Consider the following 23003-nt stretch of genomic DNA (forward strand, 5'->3'; position numbering starts at 1 on the left):
TCGCACTCCAGACAAATGGCAGAGCCAGGATTAGAACCCAGGTCCTTCGGACTCCCAGGCAGGTGCTCTATCCACTAAGTCATGTTGATAGAAACTAAGCAGAACAAGCACAGTCCCTGGCCTACATGGGGCTCACAGTCAATGAGGAACGGAGAAGAGGTATTTTGTCCCATTTTGCAAATTCATTCATTCAGTTGCATTTGAGTGTTTACTGTGTGTACATGTCCAAGACTGAACTCCTTGTCTTCCCTCCAAAACCCTGCCCTCTCCCTGACTTTCCCATCACTGTTGACAGCACTACCATCCTTCCGGTCTCACAAGCCCACAACCTTGGTGTCATCCTCGACTCCGCTCTCTCGTTCACCCCTCACATCCAAGCCGTCACCAAAACCTGCCAGTCTCACCTCCGCAACATTGCCAAGATCCGCCCTTTCCTCTCCATCCAAACCGCTAGCCTGCTCGTTCAAGCTCTCATCCTATCCCATCTGGATTACTGTATCGGCCTCCTCTCCAATCTCCCATCCTCCTGTCTCAATCCATACTTCACGCCGCTGCCCGGATTGTCTTTGTCCAGAAACGCTCTGGGCATGTTACTCCCCTCCTCAAAAATCTCCAGTGGCTACCAATCAACCTACACATCAGGTAGAAACTCCTCACCCTCGGCTTCAAGGCTCTCCATCACCTCGCCCCCTCCTACCTCACCTCCCTTCTCTCCTTCTACAGCCCAGCCCGCAGCCTCCACTCCTCTGCCGCTAATCTCCTCACCGTGCCTCGTTCTCGCCTGTCCAGCCGTCGACCCCCGGCCCACGTCATCCCCCCCCGGCCTGGAATGCCCTCCCTCCCCACATCTGCCAAGCTAGCTCTCTTCCTCCCTTCAAGGCCCTACTGAGAACTCACCTCCTCCAGGAGGCCTTCCCAGACTGAGCCCCCTCCTTCCTCTCCCCCTCCTTCCCCTCTCCATCCCCCCCGCCTTACCTCCTTCCCTTCCCCACAGCACCTGTATATATGTATATATGTTTGTACGTATTTATTACTCTATTTATTTTACTTGTACATATTCTATTTATTTTGTTAATATGTTTTGTTTTGTTCTCTGTCTCCCCCTTCTAGACTGTGAGCCCACTGTTGGGTAGGGACCGTCTCTATATGTTGCCAACTTGTACTTCCCAAGCGCTTAGTATAGTGCTCTGCACACAGTAAGCGCTCCATAAATACGATTGAATGAATGAATGCAAAGCACTGTACTAAGCACTTGGGAGAGTACAATAAACAAGCAGACACATTCCTGCCCACAATGAGCTCACAGTCTACAAGATAAGGGAACTGAGGTAGGGAGACTTGCACAAAGTCACACAGCAAGGAAGTGGTGGAGCAGGATTAGAACCAACCATATTTATTGAGTGCTTACTGTGTGCAGAGCACTTACTAAGCACTTGGGAGAGTACACTAGAACAGAGTTGGTAGACATTCCCTACCCACAACAAGCCCACAATCTAGAGAGACAGACCTTAATATAAATTACAGATATGTACAAAAGTGCTGTGGGGCTGAGAGAGGGGTGCAAATCCAAGCGCTAGGGGGACACAGAAGGGAGAGGGAGAAGAGGAAATGAGGACCTATTCAGGGAAGGCCCCTTGGTGCAGATGTTCCTTCAATCTGGCTTTGAAGGGGGGAGATTGACCATCTACCAGATATGAAGAGGGAGGGCGTTCCAGGCCCAGAAGCCGGAGGTGGGCGAGAGGTTAGCAGCGAGATAGATGAGATTGAGGTACAGTGAAGAGGTTGGCATTAGAGGAGTGAAATGTGACTCCTAGGCCCATGTTCTTTCCATTAGGCCATGGTGTTTCTGAAAACATGCTATGTATCTGACTTGTGTGCAGCTGCAGTGAGTGGTATCCACTGTGGGGTGCCAGAATGGTACAAAAACTGCCTTCTCCGTCCTGAGTTAAAGTAGACAAATCCAGACCACAAGAACCTGGGTGGCCTAATGGAAAGAGGATGAGCTTGAGAGTCAGAGAACCTGAGTTCTAATTCCATTTCTGTCACTTGCCTACTGTGTGACCTTAGATAAGTCACTTACCTCTCAATGCCCCAGTTGCCTCATCTGTAAAATGGAATTCAACACTTACTCTCTACTCTTCACCCTACTCAGAACTCCCCTTCTCTTCACACCAATTTATGACAGAGGTGGTTAAACATTAAATCTTATTGGGGTATGAAGTTTAGAGAAGAAACTTTGAGACACTAAAACAGTATTATCCTTGGTCAACACTCCTCATATGTAAGGTATCTATAGAAACAACAGCATTTATTAATAGCAAAATATTTATTCATGCAAAATTTTCCCATTTCACTGAGCAAAGTCGTTCAACATCAAAAGGCACCATCATTCACCTATTTACATGTTGCTTCTTAAAATACCGATCAAAAAAACTCCAAAAAACCCTTTGTAAATTGTCATAGGTTTCATCTCTCTGATAGGAATTCTGCCCAGTCTAAATTCACCACATTTTTAATCACTGTCTCAAGCTGCAGAAATATTAATTTGTTAATTGGATTTCTGTATCTTAATATACCAATTCAGAACTAATGCACTGCTTCTCCTCTTTCACTCTGTCTGGCAGTGGCACCACTATCTAATTAACTTCTTCTAAGACTTCTCTTTCCATTCCTTTCTCTTTTCCATATGAAATTTCCTGAGCTCATAATGAACAAACAGCACAGAGTGAGCAGCCCTGAGCTGAAGCTGAAGCCTGTCACTTTTTCCCCTAACAGGAGCCAAGAATCTTCTCCCCAGTGAAAATATAAACACTTCAAACTCGTTCTCTCGACTGAGAAAAAAATTTAATCTTTATGTGATTCAAGGGGGAAAGGAAGTGAAATTGATAAGTAAGCAGTTTGCAGTATTGTCTTGCATTTTATCTTCCTTACCTGTGCCTCTTATCAGTTAGAGCACAGCACTCAAATTTGTACTCATTTTAGTATTTCTTTTCCATTTCTGTACTTGACACTGTATCTGGAGATACTACTGTGTTTGAAAGGTTAGTAAAATAAACTCTTACTGGTAGTTCCAACCCCAAATCTACTGGATAAACTATCTAAATAAATATGTTTTAAAGTAAAATTTTGCATTTTTCACTTTTAACTGGTCTCTTACACTTTTCTACAAGAAAATGTTAGAGACAGATAGTGTCACTGGTTGGTTTGTTGATGAGGCAAGTAGTAGGAATGGTTGAGAAATATGTTGGTTGGAAAATGTGAAATTCATCCTAACTCTGCCTGGTCTCTCAGGCCATGCACCCTTCAGGGAATCAATAACAATTGTTTCCTTCTGGTTTAGATTCCCTTAACACTAAGCTCAGGCTCTCAATCACATAGAAACACCCTGAGCCATACCTCAGGCTTTACAATATCAAATACAGGCCCCGGGCTTATGTCAGAGCTCAGAGTAGAAGATAAATGCTTGAGCCCTTATTCCGGGAATTAGTTTTGCTTGCTCAGTGGCCAAGTTAACTGTTTGAGAGTGTGAGCTAGCACCTTCCCAGTTTCCTCACTCAGCGCTCATGCTGATTAGATAATAGTTACCAGCTGAGCCACTCCATCTCCAAGAGTTTTAACCCACACCCTTAATCTGAGACATTAAGCTCATGGTGGGGGAGTTATTTTCTACCATTTTCTATACATTTTTTTCTGCAAATACACATTTGTAGAAAACATACAAGAAAGTTCTCTGTAACCGATACGACAACTCTTCCAGATTTCCATTTTGGGTGAGTCAAAGCTGCAGATGGGAAGAGCTCACCAGGGGAAAAAAAAAAAAAAATCAATGAATTGTATTTACTGGACCCTTATGGAGTGGAAAGCACTGTACTAAGCACTTGGTAGAGAAGCAACACTGACCTACCATGCCCTCTTTGTTTACAAGGCTGCCTCTGGCCCTTCAAATTGAAGCAGAAACAAACTGCACAGTAAGAAAAATTTACATTCCACCTGTCACTCCTGACATCTAGTTGCCAATCCTGCTCCTCTTCCTAAACCAATGTGATCAATATGAAAAGACAGCAGACTAGCATAAACATTACCACTCAATTCCAAGACTGTGTTTCTGACCACTTCACATTCACTCCCATCAACATGCTCTACTGCTATAACATCATGTCTGAAGAGGGGTGGTGAAAACTTTCTGGGCTGGAAAAACACTTGGTTGTAATAATTTTTTTTTTTAATGCTTAGCCGCACCCATTTTACATAGTTATCCCCGAATGCAGGATGGGAGAACCGAAAAATCTGAAGGAAGACAGCAGTAAATTGGAAATAGCCACCCTAGAGCAGGTTTCTGAGATGAAACTACATGATCTAATTCTCTTCTGAGGATTAACGTGATCACACTCTAACAGTGCTCTCCCTGGGAAGGCTGCCTGGTTTTTGCACCGGCGGTATTTCAAGATCCCTGAGGTTGAGCTCCTCTTGGGTCTTTCTAATAAGATACAATAATTTTTAATTGCCTGAAACACTGAGATCTCCCTAGGCAGTGAAAATATCATTTCCCAGAAATAGTCTTTATTTTGGTTCGAAAATCACAGCCCAGAACCAAAAAGTAGGTGTGGTCGGCAAAGAAACTTCTGGTAGAAAGCACAGTATTCTTTCCACCCAGTGAAGCATATGGAGAGCTTTGTATTTTAAAAGGTAGAAAATAAAGACCATGGAAGAAACATATGCATAATAAAAAGAAGGAACTGTTAAAAACTGAAAGCAGACTATGAAAGCACTTTCTTTGAGCAGTAAGGACCAGGTCTAAGTCCTAGAAAATAAATTGAACTGTTGCTAATAATCTGGGAAGACCTTTCCATGAACAAGTGAAAAAGACAAGATTTATCACTGGACTATGGCCTTGTGATGGAAAACTTCTTGAATGTTACACCCAACTTCCAATTCAGAATGAAATAATAACAAATTGTAATACACCCCCACTCCCAGACTGAAAGCTCATTGTGGGCTGGGAATGTGTCTACCAACTCTGTTACAGTGTACTCTCCCGGGCACTTAGCACAGTGTTCTGCACATTGTAAGTGTTCAATAAATATGCTTAATTAATACTATCTCTATTAGGCAAAAATCAGCCTAGATTGTTGAAATCACCCATCAGGAATGATAAATGAAAATCAGTCCTGAAACTTCAGTTAGGAATACAAAAGAGATGGGGAAAATACGATCTTCCTAACATTTCAACTTGAAGTAACAAAAGGCCCTGAAACAATAATATGCTTCATTTTTTTTAAGTCAAAAGCTAGGACTATCTAGGCAAGACATTTTCCTCAAGTAGCTAGTTCACTCACTAAGTTTAATTTCTTCTTTGGTTAATCATTGTTCTATGTAGTTTGCTTGCAGGTATAAAAGATTTATTTAATTATGCTTTATTCAGTTATTATTCTGCCAGTTTACAAAAGCTTGTGGCATCTCTTGTATTCTACTCTCCCAAACACTTGGAACAGTGCTCTGCACACAGTAAGTGCTCAATAAATACCACTGATTGATCGCTATTTTCTTGTGTTGCTTTCTAAAGCCTCTCCTGAGTCCCCTGAAAGTCTCCTCTCCTAAGTATTTTTGGGATATAATAATTAATAATTTTGGTATTTTTAAGTGCTTACTATGTGCCAAGCCCTGTTCTAAGCACTGGGTAGATACAAGGTAAACAGATTATCCCACGTGGGGCTCATAGTCTTAATCCCCATTTTCCAGATGAGGTAACAGGCACAGAGAAGTTAAGTGACTTGCCCAAAGTCACACAGATGATAAGTTGCAGAGCTGGGATTGAAGATGATGATCAAAGATTACATCCAGAGACCTTAGCTCAGGCATGGCCAGGTCTCATGAACTGCTAACTAAAAACATGACATAGCCAAGAGTTGCCGATAAAAAAAAAAAAATCCCTTTAATTGGAACAATGAGCCTGGGAGGAGATTTGTCGGGGGGTGGGAGAAAAGAAATAGATGAGGTACTGAGAGCGGGCCTTCTGGTTGTTGGGGAGAGGGGACAAGGAGAGCAAGTGAGCAGTGGAAGTGATGAAGAAAGCCAGGACAAGGTCTAAGTGGATGTGTGATTGGGCACCAGAAGAGCTGGAGCAATGGCCCACTACAACCCACCACTGCTGCTGTGGCAAAATAATACGTGATAAAGCATATGCGGAAGAGCAGCATGGCACAGGAAGAACCACGTGTAGCGTTAGCCACCACTGGGCTACCTCTTCTATAGCCCCACAAACCTTTATTGTTTTTTCCATTAACAAATTGCTTCCTTCTTGGAGAACGGTTTCTAAGGTCTGGGGTGGATACACGGCAATCAGGTTGTTCACAGTCCATGTCCCACATACTACTACTAATAACAATAGCATTTGTTAAGCCCTTACTATATGCTAAGCACTGTTCTAAGCACTGGGGGGGATACAAAGTAATCAGGTTGTCCCACGTGGGGCTCACATCTTCATCCCCATTTTACAGATGAGGGAACTGAGGCACAGAGAAGTGACTTGCCCGAAGTCATACAACAAACAAGTGGCAGAGCTGGGATTAGAACCCACAACCTCTGACTCCCAAGCCCGTGCTCTTTCCACTGTGCCAGGCTGCCAATAAGAATGGAGAAGGAGCACAAGGGAGATGGGAAGGCAGGGGGGTGGGTCCATGAAAGGGAAGGGATGGCATAAAAGGGCAGAGAGCTGTGGATGGCTAGACAAGGTGGGAAGGTCGGGGCTTATCTGGCCCTAGTTCTGGAACCAATCCCCCATTTTAACAATTTCACTATCAGAAAATTGGTTCTAAAAAATAGCACTTTGGCTTGACACAGTTTTCAGGAATCGACTGTGTCATAAATCTGAGAACTGCCTGAACTTCAGACACACACCTTCAGCGGCCTCAGAGACCTACCTAAAAATGCCGCACCACTTACCCTCCAAACTGCTTTGACTGCTGCCAGATGAAAGTTGTAAAGCACCAGAAGCCTAGCCAGATAGTGTGTACACACACACACACACACACACACACACACACACCCCACACCCCGCCCCCCCTCCCAAATTTGGAAACTATGTGCCATCTATAAAGAGGACAAAAAGCATGGGTCAAGTCTGCATGTGGGGAGACTTTCACAGCAGAAACATATGTTACTGATCCAAATCTACCCAAGACAAACCTAACCTTCGGCAGCACGCTGGGACTGACAGGGAATGTTCTGTAGAAAAATTAAGGAGCGTTTTGAATTCATAGACCCCTAACTACTGAACACTACCACAAGCACCTTGACTTCAGATGTCTGGGTCATTACAGATATCATTTCAGGCTTTTCCACACCATCCTCAGTTTAATTTGTATGCTACTGCCACACCGGTGGTGGTGGGCAGGGAAAGAACAGGACATGAGGCCATCAAGAGTTCAGGAAAGCCAGTAATGGCATGGGAACAAGAATGAGCCTTGTTCTGGGACATCCAGATTGGGAGATATAAAATGCAGCTGGGGGTATCTTTCCCTCTTTCCCTATTCATTTCCCTCCTTGCATCTAGATTCCTCAAGAAATACCATCCGATCCAGGTGCTTCAAATTTTAAAGATGATTACGATCAAAGAATGCTAGGATTGGTGGGGACGTAATAAATGAGGTGGATCCAAAAGACACTACCAGGGCTGGCTACTTCGACTTTGCTGATGACTAGGTAATCTTCTTTGTTCTTTGTAAAGGTAACCTTATGCAGTCTTGCCTTTGCAACTCTTCACACTTTTCTAATCGACCAAACTGCTCATACAATCCAGATGCTCCCTTACAATGTTTCCAACAAAGCTGCATTATTAGGCCAAGAGCAACTGACAGATAACAAAAATGGGCAAGAGCTGAAAAAGGAAGACCCTCAGAGTTTGCAATTAGCCAAGAACACTTGGCCTGCCGAGAAGACATTTGAGCACGACTGGCACAAAGGATACCTGTGGGAAAGTTGCTGAACTGTGTCCTTTCAGAAAGAGAAGGGCATCTCAATCTTCTTACTCTTATGAATGTTTGAAATTAAACAGAAGTAAATTCTGGTCAAATTTAAGAACTTTTTGTTACAGATACAGATCACTTTACTTTGGATACAGTTTAGGGAACACAGTGGGAGCTCTAATAGGTTGGGGTAATAAAGATCAGAGAAAATGTATATCTTGGTATAAAACTTTAAATACTTCATCCCAAAAGGCTTATGGTATTTGATGAAGAATATGTTCTGAGGAAACACTACTAACAATGAATTCTGATTGCTTCAAGAGATAATAATATTTAATAATGGTCATTTCATCCCAGCAAATTCTGAAATGTACCAAAAATAGCTAAGTTTATACCAATACTAAATACTGTACCTCTAAATGTAAAAGGCATTCAGAGTTCCCTTGAGCAATTAACGCACAAAGTTAGGAATCACGTCCAATTGTCATGAATGGTTTATAATTGATAAATTGCAGCATGAAATTTTCAAAAGGGCTTACTATCATACCTAGGAGAGCAGACAATGATGTTAGCAAAGGTCTAAGGTCTTCATAATAAAAATGATGCCTCTGATAGTGAATCACTGTCTATGGGCACAGGTGTGGTTGAAAAGGTTCAAGTGTACCCACCATTTCCTCACATTGAAACCAGCAATTCAACAAGGTTGTTTCTTCCCTGTTGGAATGAGAAATGTGAAAGATGACCGGGATTGCAGGACTTCTGTGTTACTATGGGAACTCTGGAGTCAAGTGCACCATTGGCAAGTCAAAAATCCAGTTTTACTGGGAATGAGGGTTTGATTTATGTTTTTAACCGGTTAGGAACCCCTCACTGCCATACAGCGTCACAGGCAGTAGGAGAAAAAGGGAGTACAGGCAAGCACAGAGCAGAACCATCTCAAATGATGAATGTGGAACAGCGATGGACTTTTTGAAAACCATTGCACCAAAAGAAAAACACCTGTTGTGCAGATCACGCCTTGGGCAGAAACTTTGGAGATCAAAAAGCAGCCTCAGATCAATGAACAGTATTTGAGGAGTAAGTATAGAACACTGTAGTAAAAGCCTTATTAAAAGCACATCTCCTCCAAGAGGCCTTCCTTGAATAAGCCCTCACTTCCTTTTCTCCCACTCCCTTCTATGTCACCCTTGCACTTGGATTTGCACCTCTTATTTACTGCTCCCTCAGCCCCATGGCACTTAGGCTCATATGGGTAATTTATATATTTATATTAATGTCTGTCTTCCCCCCTAAACTGTAAGCTCCTTGTGGGCAAAGAATGTGTCTACTAATTCTGTTACGTTCCACTCTCCCAAGCACTTAGTACAGTGCTCGGCACACAGTAGGCAATCAATGAAAAGGACTGATTGAGCATGGGAGAGTACAACTGAATAAGAGATGTGTGTGTCCCTGCCTTCAAGGAGTTTTCACTCGAACAAAAAGCAGAAACATGGATTTTGTCTGATTTGAATATCCTGTATCTATTCTAGTACTTAGGTCAGTAATTGGCTCCAAAGTGCCTAACAAACACCACAATTATTATTCTTACGGAAAAGGAGCCATCTTTATGTGCTTACTATTTTCAAAGGAGTGTTGGTTTTATGTTGCCAACTTGTACTTCCCAAGCGCTTAGTACAGTGCTCTGCACACAGTAAGCACTCAGTAAATAAGAGTGAATGAATGAATGAAAAGCAGCCTGGCCTAGTGGAATAAGAGTACAGCTCTGGGAGTTGGAGGACCTGGGTTCTCGCTCTGCTGTATGACCTGGTGTGAGTCACTGAACTTATCAGTCCCTCAGTTTCTTCCAACTCCCAGGCCTACACTCTTTCCACAAGGCCATGCTGTTTACACCTTATTAAAATGGAGCAAAAGAAAGTAGGGGAGGCAGCTTGCTCTTCTCTTGAAGGCTACAATGGGAACACTGCTGCACACTCAGGAGGTTCATGCAGAGAATTTGCTCTCTTTTTTATGGTATCTGTTAAGTGCTTACTATGTGCCAGTGACTGTACTAAGCACTGCGATAGATACATACTAATCAGGTTGGACACAGTCCCTGTCCCACACGGGGCTCACCGTCTGAATCCCCATTTTACAGATGAGGTAACAGACACAGAGAAGTGAAGTGCCTTGCCCAAGGTCACAAAGCAGGCAAGTGGCAGAGGCGGGGTTAGAACCGAGGTCCTTCTGCCCATGCTCTTTCCACTATGCAATGCTGCTTCCTCTCCTATTGTCATTAGCAGTAGTTCTAGAATTCTCTATTTATATTTTTCAGACTAACTTTAGTTTCAACGACAGCATTTACCACACATTATAACAATAGAGGGAAGACAAGCATATTACCGTTATTCATAGTTGAGTTTTAAAATCTCCTAGTTACATAACCCATATCCAGAAAAACTGTCTACTGAATTGAGCCCCGCAAATAATGAATCCCCATTTCCTTAAGGTATTAAGGAAACGTATGTGAAATCCCTATAGTTGCTGAGATTGGCTTTGTTTTGCTGTACTTAAAATCTTCACATTTGAATCAACTCTTCTACCAGGCTGGTTTATCTTCTCCAAATGGGTTTCTGGAATAGTATTCTACTTAAGCAAATTGTTTTATCAATAAACTCCACTATTTAACTATCTTTATCAAGCTGCAGAATGCCTGGTTTCAGGGCTAGGAGTGTTGGTCTGTATCCCAATATAATGTATAATGGCTATTTTCCAACCACATTCCTGGACTCATTTTTGGTACTACTCCAATCAGTCATTTAAAATTGAGGACTACCTATTACTATTTACAACATTAATATTACCGTGCTTATGTTTGCATGATCCACCGCTGCCGAGAGTAGTCTCACACACACACACACACACACACACACACACCCCACACACACATATACACATAAGCACACACACATATATCTATTTTTCTCATCATTTTCCTTCAGCAATACTGGTCATGATTTTTAGTGTCAATCACTCTATGCTTGACATTAAAGTGTGACAAAGACCTGGGGGGAAGAAGGGAGACAGGAAAGGGAGGAGAGGGAAGAAGAAAAATGGGAGTGATGGTTGGTGGGGAGGGGCTCCACCTAATCCTACCATTTTTAAGTGATCCAAGAGCAGGCAGCCAATGCCACCAGCAAAGCTAGGCAACCACAAGCAGTAGGCAAAGAGTAGCAAGTAACCAGTAAAAATAGTGGCAGTGGATGGCGGCGAGCAGCTTTTGGTAGGCAGCCATGGCTGTTTAGCTACATGAAACAGGCCTTTCCAAGCTGTGAATGGGAGTTTTCGGGGTGGCAATGTGTCATGCGTCCAGCCATGCTGGAAGTTCCCATTCCTATGTCGAGCGTAGCCAGTTTGGTTGAGCTGACAGTGCACACAGCCAGTACAGTGAGAAGCAGTATGGTGCAGGGGATAGAGCACAGGCTTGAGAGTCAGAAGGTCATGTGTTCTAATCTCAGCTCAGCCACTTGTCTGCTGCGTACCTGTAAGCAAGTCACTTCACTTCTCTATGCCTCAGTTACCTCAACTGTGAAATGGGGATTAAGACTGTGAGCCCCACATGGGACAGGTACTGTGTCCAACCCAATTTGCTTATATCCACCCCGGTGCTTAGTACAGTGCCTGGCACATAGTAAACGCTTAAAAAATACTATTATTATTATCATCACAGTGACAGCTGTTATGGGCCCAGCCCCACCGAGTAAAATGCCTAAGAATGAATCCTAATGGGTCCCACTTTAGGCTTCTGAGGAAGTGGGATAGACTCCCTCAATCAATCAACTGCATTTTTTTGAGTGCATACTGTGTGCAGAGCACTGTACTAAGCGCTTGGGAGAGTTTGGTATAAAAATCAACAGACACATTTCCCATCTACAACATCCTTATTCCCCAACACAGCCATACAACTTGGGTCTTCTTTTCATATCATTGTTCAAAATTGGATGACAGACCACACACAAACCTTACCTGAAAACTCTGAATTACATGGAAAAAATACGGACAAAAAAGGAAACCATGTCCTAATCCCTTTCTTGGATAAAGGCTGACCTCATGTGTTGGAGACAGGAGAAAAGTAATGTTGGAAAACTTTAAAGGAGTTCCAGGAACGATATCTAAACAGGCCTTGAATATACCACATTTTGGCATAATGGATACTGCACATGGTAAAAAAAATATTAGGAAGATTACAAGCAAATTGATAGGTTCATCACAACAGAACTCAGGAAAGGACTCTTTAAGAAGATTGTAAAATATTCTAATACATTTCGAAAAATTAAGGTTTGTCCGTAGCCTGAAGCTCACTGCTTTGTAACTGCCTCAAAGAAATGTGTCGGTTCATTTTACTCGTTAGGATATTCCAAAATTGAGTTATTTGAAAGATAAATTAATTTATTTTCTAGGGTCATGCTGATATACACTGTTATCCTAGTTCTTGAAAAGAAATGCATGACAAAATACGTCAAATAAACCTTACCAGTAGACAATGTAGACAATGTAGCTCCGCAACATTGCCAAGATCCGCCCTTTCCTCTCCATCCAAACTGCTACCCTGCTCATTCAAGCTCTCATCCTATCCCGTCTGGACTACTGCACTAGCCTTCTCTCTGATCTCCCATCCTCGTGTCTCTCTCCACTTCAATCCATACTTCATGCTGCTGCCCGGATTATCTTTGTCCAGAAACGCTCTGGACATATTACTCCCCTCCTCAAAAACCTCCAATGGCTACCGATCAATCTGCGCATCAGGCAGAAACTCCTCACCCTGGGCTTCAAGGCTGTCCATCACCTCGCCCCCTCCTACCTCACCTCCCTTCTCTCCTTCTACTGCCCAGCCCGCACCCTCCGCTCCTCCACCACTAATCTCCTCACTGTACCTCGCTCTCGCCTGTCCCGCCATCGACCCCCGGCCCACGTCATCCCCCGGGCCTGGAAAGCCCTCCCTCTGCCCATCCGCCAAGCTAGCTCTCTTCCTCCCTTCAAGGCCCTGCTGAGAGCTCACCTCCTCCAGGAGGCCTTCCCAGACTGAGCCCCTTCTTTCCTCTCCCCCTCGTCCCCCTCTCCATCCCCCCGTCTTACCTCCTTCCCTTCCCCACAGCACCTGTATATATGTATATATGGTTGTACATATTTATTACTCTATTTATTTATTTATTTAATTTACTTGTACATTTCTATCCTACTTATTTTATTTTGTTGGTATGTTTGGTTCTGTTCTCTGTCTCCCCCTTTTAGACTGTGAGCCCACTGTTGGGTAGGGACTGTCTCTATGTGATGCCAATTTGTACTTCCCAAGCGCTTAGTACAGTGCTCTGCACATAGTAAGCGCTCAATAAATACGATTGATTGATTGATTGATTGATTGACAATGAGTAATACTTTTCTATAAAGTACAAATAGCTGCCTGGTTAGTTTTTGGTGGTTTAGTAGGCTGCAATGAATAAAGACTAAATCTTCGGAGCTTATATAAGCAAGATTTAAAAAAAAATTTAAGTTATATTCACTAATATGCATAGTCTTTAATTTCGTAGAATGCTATGGTTTCCCTGATTCTTACTATTTTTGCATGGGAATTATAAAATATGTTTCATTTCATTTGGATTTTATTTTGGCTTTATTTCATAAGTTTGAAAAGGTCACTATAAATCATAGATGTTAGGAAAATATAGGTAAGAAGCTTGCTCTTGGAGAAAAATTAATCACTAAGCAGTAGATAAATTCTGTCATAAGTCTTACTATTCTACAGAAGAATTGGTACTCTAACGTAAAATTCATGGATCCATGACGGAAGGAAGTCTGGGACTCGAGAGATGCTTAAAAATAACCTAGGACCTTTTGGGTTTGTGATTTCAGGGACTTGTTTGTTTAATTGGCTATTTGCATTCCCTGAACTTTTAAAAAGGCAATTTTTAAGGAGAGGAAAAAAGTTTTCATGCCTTTGACATCCATTTTGATTCAGGCCTGGCTGGCTGCATAATGGCACTCATTAAAGCCACCATTAATGGCAGAAAAATCAAAACCTTAACTCCAGGTAATAACTGGCTCAAAAGACTCTGGCTTAGGCTGAAACATCAGCTACAACAGTAAGGAAAAAGAACCCAGGGCCACGTTCTCTCTCTAAACAGCAGCATTTTACTGCCTTTAAATATGTAATTTTTCATGCCATAGTTTGAGCCCCCTTTCCTTGCAAGAGCCAAACAAAGAAATCTCCTCTCTAGGACCAATAAGACCCAACACTGGACCAAACATCCAATAAGTGCTAAATAAATTTTCATTTCCAAGAAAGTTGAGATGAAGTAGAATTCCCTTCGAGCACGGGATCGTTTAAGAATCACCTGGCAGCAAATGGGGCCCACTGACACGAAGGCCAAGCAGTGTGTCTTCCTTCCTCGCTGGGCTCTTGTCAGCAGAGAACCCCTCAGCTACAAAGAGCCCCCTGATGGATTTTTATGGGAGGGGTGGTCACAAGCAAAAACAGACTCCATGTTTTTTTCCTACTCTACATATTTATAAAAAGGAGATCAAATCAATAAAATCAAAGAGCTTGCCTTATTCACTTCAGTAATTTACATAGATTTTAACTTATTTTTAACATCTCTTTGACAACATCAATCAATCGTATTGCTTACTGTGGGCAGAGCAATGAACTAAGTGCTTGGGAGAGTACAATATAATAATGGCACAGAGTTGGTAGGCCACATTCCTGCCCACAAGGAGCTTACAGTCCAAAGGATGAGCTTACAGTCTAGACAACATATTGACTTAGTGTCCATTTGTCCAGAGTGGTTCAAGGGTGATCCTATCCTAATCCTAATCCTCTATCCTAATCCTCCTCGACCTCTCAGCTGCCTTCGACACTGTGGACCACCCCCTTCTCCTCAACACGCTATTCAACCTTGGCTTCACAGACTCCGTCCTCTCCTGGTTCTCCTCTTATCTCTCCCATCGTTCATTCTCAGTCTCTTTTGCAGGCTCCTTCTCCCCCTCCCATCCCCTTACTGGGGGGGTTCCCCAAGGTTCAGTTCTTGGTCCCCTTCTGTTCTCGATCTACACTCACTCCCTTGGTGACCTGATTCGCTCCCACGGCTTCAACTATCATCTCTACGCTGATGACACCCAAATCTACATCTCTGCCCCTACTCTCTCCCCCTCCCTCCAGGCTTGCATCTCCTCCTGCCTTCAGGACATCTCCATCTGGATGTCTGCCCGCCACCTAAAACTCAACATGTACAAGACTGAACTCCTTGTCTTCCCTCCCAAACCCTGCCCTCTTCCTGACTTTCCCATCACTGTTGACGGCACTACCATCCTTCCCATCTCACAGGCCTGCAACCTTGGTGTCATCCTCGACTCCGCTCTCTTGTTCGCCCTTCACATCCAAGCCATCACCAAAACCTGCCAGTCTCACCTCCGCAACATTGCCAAGATCCGCCCTTTCCTCTCCATCCAAACCGCTACCCTGCTCGTTCAAGCTCTCATCCTATCCCGTCTGGACTACTGTATCAGCCTCCTCTCCGATCTCCCATCCTCCTGTCTCTCCCCACTTCAATCCATACTTCACACCGCTGCCCGGATTGTCTTTGTCCAGAAACGCTCTGGGCATGTTACTTCCCTCTTCAAAAATCTCCAGTAGCTACCAATCAACCTGCGCATTCATTCATTCATTCAATCGTATTTATTGAGCGCTTACTGTGTGCAGAGCACTGTACTAAGTGCTTGGGAAGTACAAGTTGGCAACATATAGAGACGGTCCCTACCCAACAGCGGGCTCACAGTCTAGAAGAGACAGACAACAAAACAAAACATATTAACAAAATAAAATAAATAGAATAGATATGTACAAGTAAAATAGAGTAACAAATATGTACAAACATGTATATATATATATATATATATATATATATATACAGGTGCTGTGGGGAGGGGAAGGAGGTAAGGTGGGGGGGATGGAGGGGGGGGAGGGGGAGAGGAAGGAGGGGGCTCAGTCAGGCAGAAACTCCTCACCCTCGACTTCCAGGCTGTCCATCAACTCGCCCCCTCCTACCTCATCTCCCTTCTCTCCTTCTACAGCCCAGCCCACACCCTCCGCTCCTCTGCCGCTAATCTCCTCACCGTGCCTCGTTCTCACCTATCCCGCTGTCGACCCCTGGCCCACGTCATCCCCCGGGCCTGGAATGCCCTCCCTCCCCAAATCTGCCAAGCTAGCTCTCTTCCTCCCTTCAGGGCCCTACTGAGAACTCACCTCGTCCAGGAGGCCTTCCCAGACTAAGCATCCTCCTTCCTCTCCCCCTCCTCCCCCTCTCCACCCCCCCGCCTTACCTCCTTCCCTTCCCCACAACACCTGTATATATGTATATATGTTTGTATGTATTTATTACTCTATTTACTTATTTATTTTACTTGTACATATCTATTCATTTTGTTAATGTTTTGTTTTGTTCTCTGTCTCCCCCTTCTAGACTGTAAGCCCACTGTTGGGTAGGGACCGTCTCTATATGTTGCCAACTTGTACTTCCCAAGCGCTTAGTACAGTGCTCTGCACACAGTAAGCACTCAATAAATACAATTGATTGATCGATTGATCCAGTACTGAGATAAGAAAAAGGACTATGCTGAACTCCCTCCTTCAGCAGTGCAATTGTGCAAGTATGTGGCCTTTAGAGGCTAAGTATATTAAGAGTGGAAACTTCCTAAGTGCTCACTATGTGCCACGCACTGTACTAAGCACTGATGCAGATACAAGATATTCGGGTCTGATGTCGTTCCTGTCCCACATGGGGCGCCTGGTCCAAGTGGGAAGGGAGGAATGGCATGGCTGCGTAGACCAAGTAGAACAGGACCAGGCCTTGCTACCCATCCTTGCGATACCCCATCAATGATGGGGAACAGATAAACTAGGGCACCCCTTGCTCTGACATGGCCACCCACGCAGGAAGATGTTTCAGAAGCTTAATGAAGTTTTCATGGCAGGCAAATTTGTTAGGCAATTTCCAGAGCCCAGATCAATTAATCAATGGCACTTGAGTGCTCACTGCACGCAGAGCACTGCACTCAGTGCTTGAGAAAGTATAATGGAACTGGTAGATGTGATCCCTTCCTGCAGGGAGTTTACAGCCTATACAAAGAGACAAATGTGTTTGTAGTCTATGAAAGAAATTCTTCTATTATGATCCGATGTGCTTTCAAGTTCATTTGGTGCTTATTAGTACTAAGATCTAGGATGTTTGGGTAGTAAAATGAAGTATCTCCTTTTCTTACCTTGGTTAGGTGAATGACTCCTTTAGAGGTAACAGAACACCCCATAAAGCCAACACACTGTAGTTCAGGGCAGTATTCGGCAAAAGCTTTTACTGATTGATCTGTCACCTGTGTGAAGAGAGAGAGGAAAAAAATAGTTACAGTTGGCATTCTACTGTACTCAGAACAGGAAAAAGCCGCAAGGGTCTCAGCGCCAGTGGTGAATTGTTGTGTCTTCAGATTTTTAGATCTAGGCAATATCAAAGAGAAAAGATGAAAGTCTATGGGGCTAGCAAGCATATGAGGCAAGGAAATAGTTTCCTCTTCTGGCAAAATATGGAGACAGTAATCGCTAACTCTAAAGGCACTGAGATTCAAAATTAAGCACTTGGATTATCCTCAGGGGAAACAAAAACATTCCATCTTTTTTCATACAAAATGTTTCACAGCATCAAAATATCACCAAATGAAAGCTATCACCAACCCCTTTAGAACCTCATGCTGTCCATATCTCGGGAGTGTAGAAACTATCTAAAACGGCTTCCGTTTAATCAATTTTTAAGTTCAGCTTTCCAGTAGCACCTGCTAAGGCCATGCTTGAAGAAATATAAGTATGATGTTTTACCTTTAAAATACAAATTGCTTTTCAAAGAGCAAACCTTTGTGGAACGGTAAATATACTTTATGTGGCCTAGTAGCTCTAAGTAATGTTTTCAGGGGTTTTTCGGCCTCCCCAATGCAAAAAGCAGTGTAATCTTTTTTCTCATGTTTGTATTAAGCTTCTTTTTCTCATTTTGTATGAGACTTTTTTTTCCAGGTCCACGAGACTGCAATTTTGCTCTGCAAAAACGTCCAACTGTTCCAATTCCTCTCTGCATTAAGGAGAAACTCTTGACAAGAGTCTTTAAGGCACTCCCATCAGCTCTCTTCTCCCCTACTGATCTTCGGGTCTCTCACTTCACCTCAGTTTATACACTTTGCTCCTTTCAAGCCAATCCTACTCACTGTGTCTTGTTCTCATCACTAACCACTGACTCACTTAGGCTCGCCTTCCCTGCTGAGAATTCCCTGCCCCTTAATATCTCGCAGACCAGTGCCCTTAAAGAGCATTCTCAAGTCACATCTCCTCCCAGAGGCCTGACTTGATTAATATTTCGATGACTCACACTACTGTCCCTTCAGTTTGTCTGCATCACCTACTCCTTTGGGTATTCAGACCCCACCTATAGCACTTAGGCACATATCCTTATACTTTGTATTCCCTCAGGCTTTTAACCTAAGGGTCTAGGGTTCAAATACCTGTTCCGACAAATAGATGTCTTCCCTCTAGACTATAATTTCATTATGGGCAGGAAACATGTCTGCCACCTCTGTCATAATGTATTCTCCCAAGCTCTTAGTACTGTGCTCTGCACAGAGTAAATGCTCAATAAACACCATTGATTGAGAGATTGCCCCCTCCCTGTATTTGCTTTAGTGTCTACCTCTCCAACTAGGTTGAAACTCCCTGAGGTTGGGAACATATCTACTAACCCTAATGCATTCTCCCAAACCTCTATGCCATGCGCTGCATACAATAAAAGCTCAACACTTGATTGTTTGACTTATAGCTCTGTATGTCACAGTATTTAGCATTTCCTCAAAAAATCTCTTTCAAATGTAAGGTAGTATCAAGGCCCTTTTTAATCACTTAATTATATTTTCTTTTGGCTATCACTGTTTATTTTACCCTTAATATTGAGGACATTTAGTTGAACTTTGAGAATGAGGTCCATTAAGAAATTTTGATTAAATTTTCTCTAATACATGCTGAATTTTAGCCAATCTTTCCACAAAAATAAAGTCCATGAACTAAGCATTTGTGCCAGCTTTTCAAGTATCAGGCAAAAAAAACAAACTTATTTTGCATTAGCCTTGTTGTGAATCTTACCTTCTGCCAGCTTTATCGGCCATAAATACTGAAAATATAAGCTTGGTCACAACCATTTCAAAATAACCTAAACAATGACTTTTCTAAAGAAATGAAGCAATACAATGTAAATATACCTAATCAAATATTAATTCCATCCTTAAAAAATGAAGGTCTGTAGTAAAGTATAGAGAGGGTGATATTAATAATTAATAAATTGGCTTCGCTAGCACTGATTTTTCTAAATAATTTACAATAACAATGAAAGCATGGCACCATAAAGAGTCTATTATACCAATGAAATCTACTGTTCATTACTATGTCTAATTTTCCCCAACTAAATAGTGCATTAAAATTAGTGTGTTTTGATAGGAGGCTGAAGAACATGCAGGAAGCTGAGTCGATTGGAGCCTATTTTGGGGTTCAAATTTAATCCAAGTTCAAAGTAGGAACCCTAAAATCATCCCAAATGCCCCAAGATTCACTACACTCAAGCCAAACCCTCAAGGTCTAGTGAGGACCAGAGTTAACCAGTCTAACTTTTCCAGGTTTCTTCCCAGCTAATCATTTTCCAGGCTAAATCAGAAACAGACCAACCTCCAATTAATTAATCAATGGCATTTATTAAGTGCTTATGTGCAGAGTGCTATATTAAGCATTTAGGAGAGTACAATACAATGGAATTGGTAGCCACATTCCCTGTCTAGCCTATTAGCTTCCTGAAGTCTCTCAAATCAATCCATTGACGAGATTTGGGGGAGCATTTACTGTGTGCAGAGCACGATACTAAGTGCTTGGGAGAGCACAGGACAACAGATCCTTGTCGACAAGAAGCCAGTCTAGTGGGGGGAAGCAGATATTAAAATGAATTAAAGATAGGTTAAATGGCAAAGTGTAAGGCTATTACTTATGCAAATTCTTTTAAGCTTCTCATTCATTCTGCCACCACAGATCCTATTCTTTAGAAAACCAACATCTGAATTCAATAAAGCTGCTCACCTATACAGGGACTTCCCTTATGAAGGGCCACAGTGTTCTCACACATTTGGAAGGAATTCTTTGCTTTATCGATTTTAACATATTTCATCTTGCCTTATTTTAAAAAGAAAGAACACCTTCACTGGATGCCCATCCATCTCTGCATCAAACCCCTCCTAACTTATCTCTCTGATCTCCTACTGCAAAAACAGCCTGCACACTTCATTCCCCTAACACCAACTTAATCTCTGTACCTTGATCTCATCTATCTCACCGGCAACCCCTTGCCCAAGTCCTCCCTCTGGCCTGGAACACCCTCCCTCTGCACATCCAACAGACCACCACTTTCCCCACCTTCAAAGCCCTACCCCCCCCCCAAAAAAAAAAATCACATCTCCTCCAAGAGGCTTTCCCAGACTAAACCCTCACTTCCCCTATTCAACCATCCCTTCATTAGCCTAAGCAGTTGGGTCTGCAACTCTTAAGCCCTTTGATACTCACCCCATCCCCACACCTCCTGTACATATCCTGATACTCTATTTCTCCTATCTGTATTTCATTTCAGTTTCTGTATCCCCTTCTAGACTTTATGCTCCTTGTGGGCAGGAATTCTATTTGCCAACTCTATTGTATTGTACTTTCCCAAATGTTTAGGACAGTGTCCTGCACAGAGTAAAGGCTCGTTAAATACCATTACGACTTTACTTCTGCAAGGTGATTTTTATCCCTTTTTGTTATGCTGCTTAGTGTATACACAACCACTCCCATCCTATTTGATCCCTCTGTGATTGATCCTTCTTCGTTTTACCATTTGGTCATCTCCAATTCACAGGACATTTTTTTTTTAAGTGGTTTTTTTTTGTGTTTTTTTTTTTTTTGCCGAACACACTTGAAGCATTCCTCATATAAAATAGTACCTAAAAATAGAAGATCCATTGCCACACATCAAATGCAAGGAACTGGCTATATAGAAGACATGCCAGATGTTAGGAATTCTCTTTTCAAATCACAGCAATGAAACAGTCCTTGTGCTTTTAATTCAAGCAGCAGTTTGCCTCAGCTGCAGAACCAGACTGTGCTTGTATTACAATTCAAAAACAACTGATAGTTATTTTTGGCTAAGTAAATTTTTACTCTGAATACCTCATTAACCACATGTTTTGGGTTTACCACTTTAAACTACCTAATTAGCAATGTTCAATGGACTAAATTATCAATTCCATGAATGACATAATCTGCCTAACATAAATAGAAATCAAAATTTTGACCAAGTGACAGTTTGACTTTACTGAATCAGTAACTTGAGAGTTTTTGAAAAGTTTTTTTTTTCTTCCCCACTTAGGCTAACACTTTTGGTAATGACTTTTAAATACAAATGCAAAGACAAATATTTAAAATATAAACTTGCTTATGTCACATTAGTATTCTTCTCACAAATAAACAACGACTGTTTGATGAGAAAGCCCTTAACTCTCACTGCATTGCCTGAATTTTATAGTTTATACAAAAAAGCTAAAATCAAGAATATTAAATCTCATGTATTGAAAATAATATCATTTAAAATGCCCAGGTGATATCTGAATGATGAAAAGCTATACATATGACAATACTAAATTAATCGATATGGAAAAATAATCATAAACAACATGCTACACTTTTTACTAACATGACCCTTGTCAACAAGGGCAAAGAAATTCACGATACTACTGTAAAAATTCATTACAGCTCACTAAGAAACTTGTAATAATTTGATTGTCTGTTTGACCTCGATTGACTTCTGGTCATTCTGCCAAGCTTGATGGCAATCTTGGTTTTGAAAGAGTCATACAGGCTCATGAGAAGAGATCTATGATATGGACTGAAACATTGTGAATGGAAAAGACACTGGCCCGAAACTAATGGCAAGGACAGATATCTTGCAGCTATTAGAAAGATCTTGTAAGTTAGGTAAGGGCTAATCACTTTCCTTAATTTACAGTTTTTGTGACTGCAATTCAACATCACTCAATTGAATTTCAATTTTTTAGACATCCTGAATTAAATCTAATAACTACTTTATTTCATAGCTTGATTCAATTCATCCTTAGAGGTAGAAGCTAAAGCATCTTATTCAAAGGGAAAAAAAAATATAATGGCACAATGTGACCGACTCCCCCCCCCCACACACACACCCACAAAAGGTTACATAAAATCATTAAAAAGTTTGAGAGAAACTGGAGTAAAAGAGGTCACTAAACTGCTAAGGTGAAAAATGCCCAAAATGAGACTTGTAGTCCAAAATTAGCGCACTGAACCATCTTTATTCTTCAGTTATATCACATGAAATACAAGAGTATGGATTTCTTCAACTGGAGAAAAAAATCCAACTTCCAAATCCACAAAAACTTTTTTTAAAAGGCACTTTTCAGAGCTCTCACATAAAATCTTTAAACTGGGTAACATTCTTTGAACTAAATCCTAAAATGAAAAAAAAATCTCATGACAAACTGGCAATGTCACAATTATCATTCTTGCATTCACAATGCCATAATTATTACTCCTCTTACAATACAGTCGACAGACACCATCCCTGACCTTAAGGAGCTTACAGTCAACCTTGTTCATTTTGGAAGCTTCCCTGAAGTTCTCGTGTGGCCATATGGGTGATTAGGGATGGGGTAGAGAAGAAATGCCCAAAAAGAACACCAATCATAAAGATGATAACATAACTCATGGTGTCCCAGGAATTACACTGTCACTTGAACCAACTCAAATGCAATTTCCCTCATCCCCAGAGCTTTCAGAGCAGGCTGAACAGCTGTAGCTAACTCCATCAATCAGGTAAATTTCCTGCTAACCCTGTATTGTACTCTCCGAAGTGCTTAGTAAAGTGCTCTGCACAT

At 42.1% G+C, this 23003-nt stretch overlaps 1 protein-coding gene across 2 annotated transcripts in view; it reads right to left on the reverse strand.

Annotated features, from left to right (window-relative positions):
- The window catches only part of FBXL17 (F-box and leucine rich repeat protein 17), a 415020-nt gene that overhangs the window by 289586 nt on the left and 102431 nt on the right, over positions 1 to 23003 (reverse strand). For both annotated transcript variants that reach the window (XM_038770404.1, XM_038770405.1), the window contains exon 5: positions 17256 to 17363. In XM_038770404.1, the coding sequence (XP_038626332.1) occupies positions 17256 to 17363 (108 nt within the window). The remainder of the gene's footprint in view (positions 1 to 17255; positions 17364 to 23003) is intronic.

This window comes from Tachyglossus aculeatus, chromosome X3 (genome assembly GCF_015852505.1).
Source record: "Tachyglossus aculeatus isolate mTacAcu1 chromosome X3, mTacAcu1.pri, whole genome shotgun sequence".
NCBI lineage: Eukaryota > Metazoa > Chordata > Mammalia > Monotremata > Tachyglossidae > Tachyglossus > Tachyglossus aculeatus.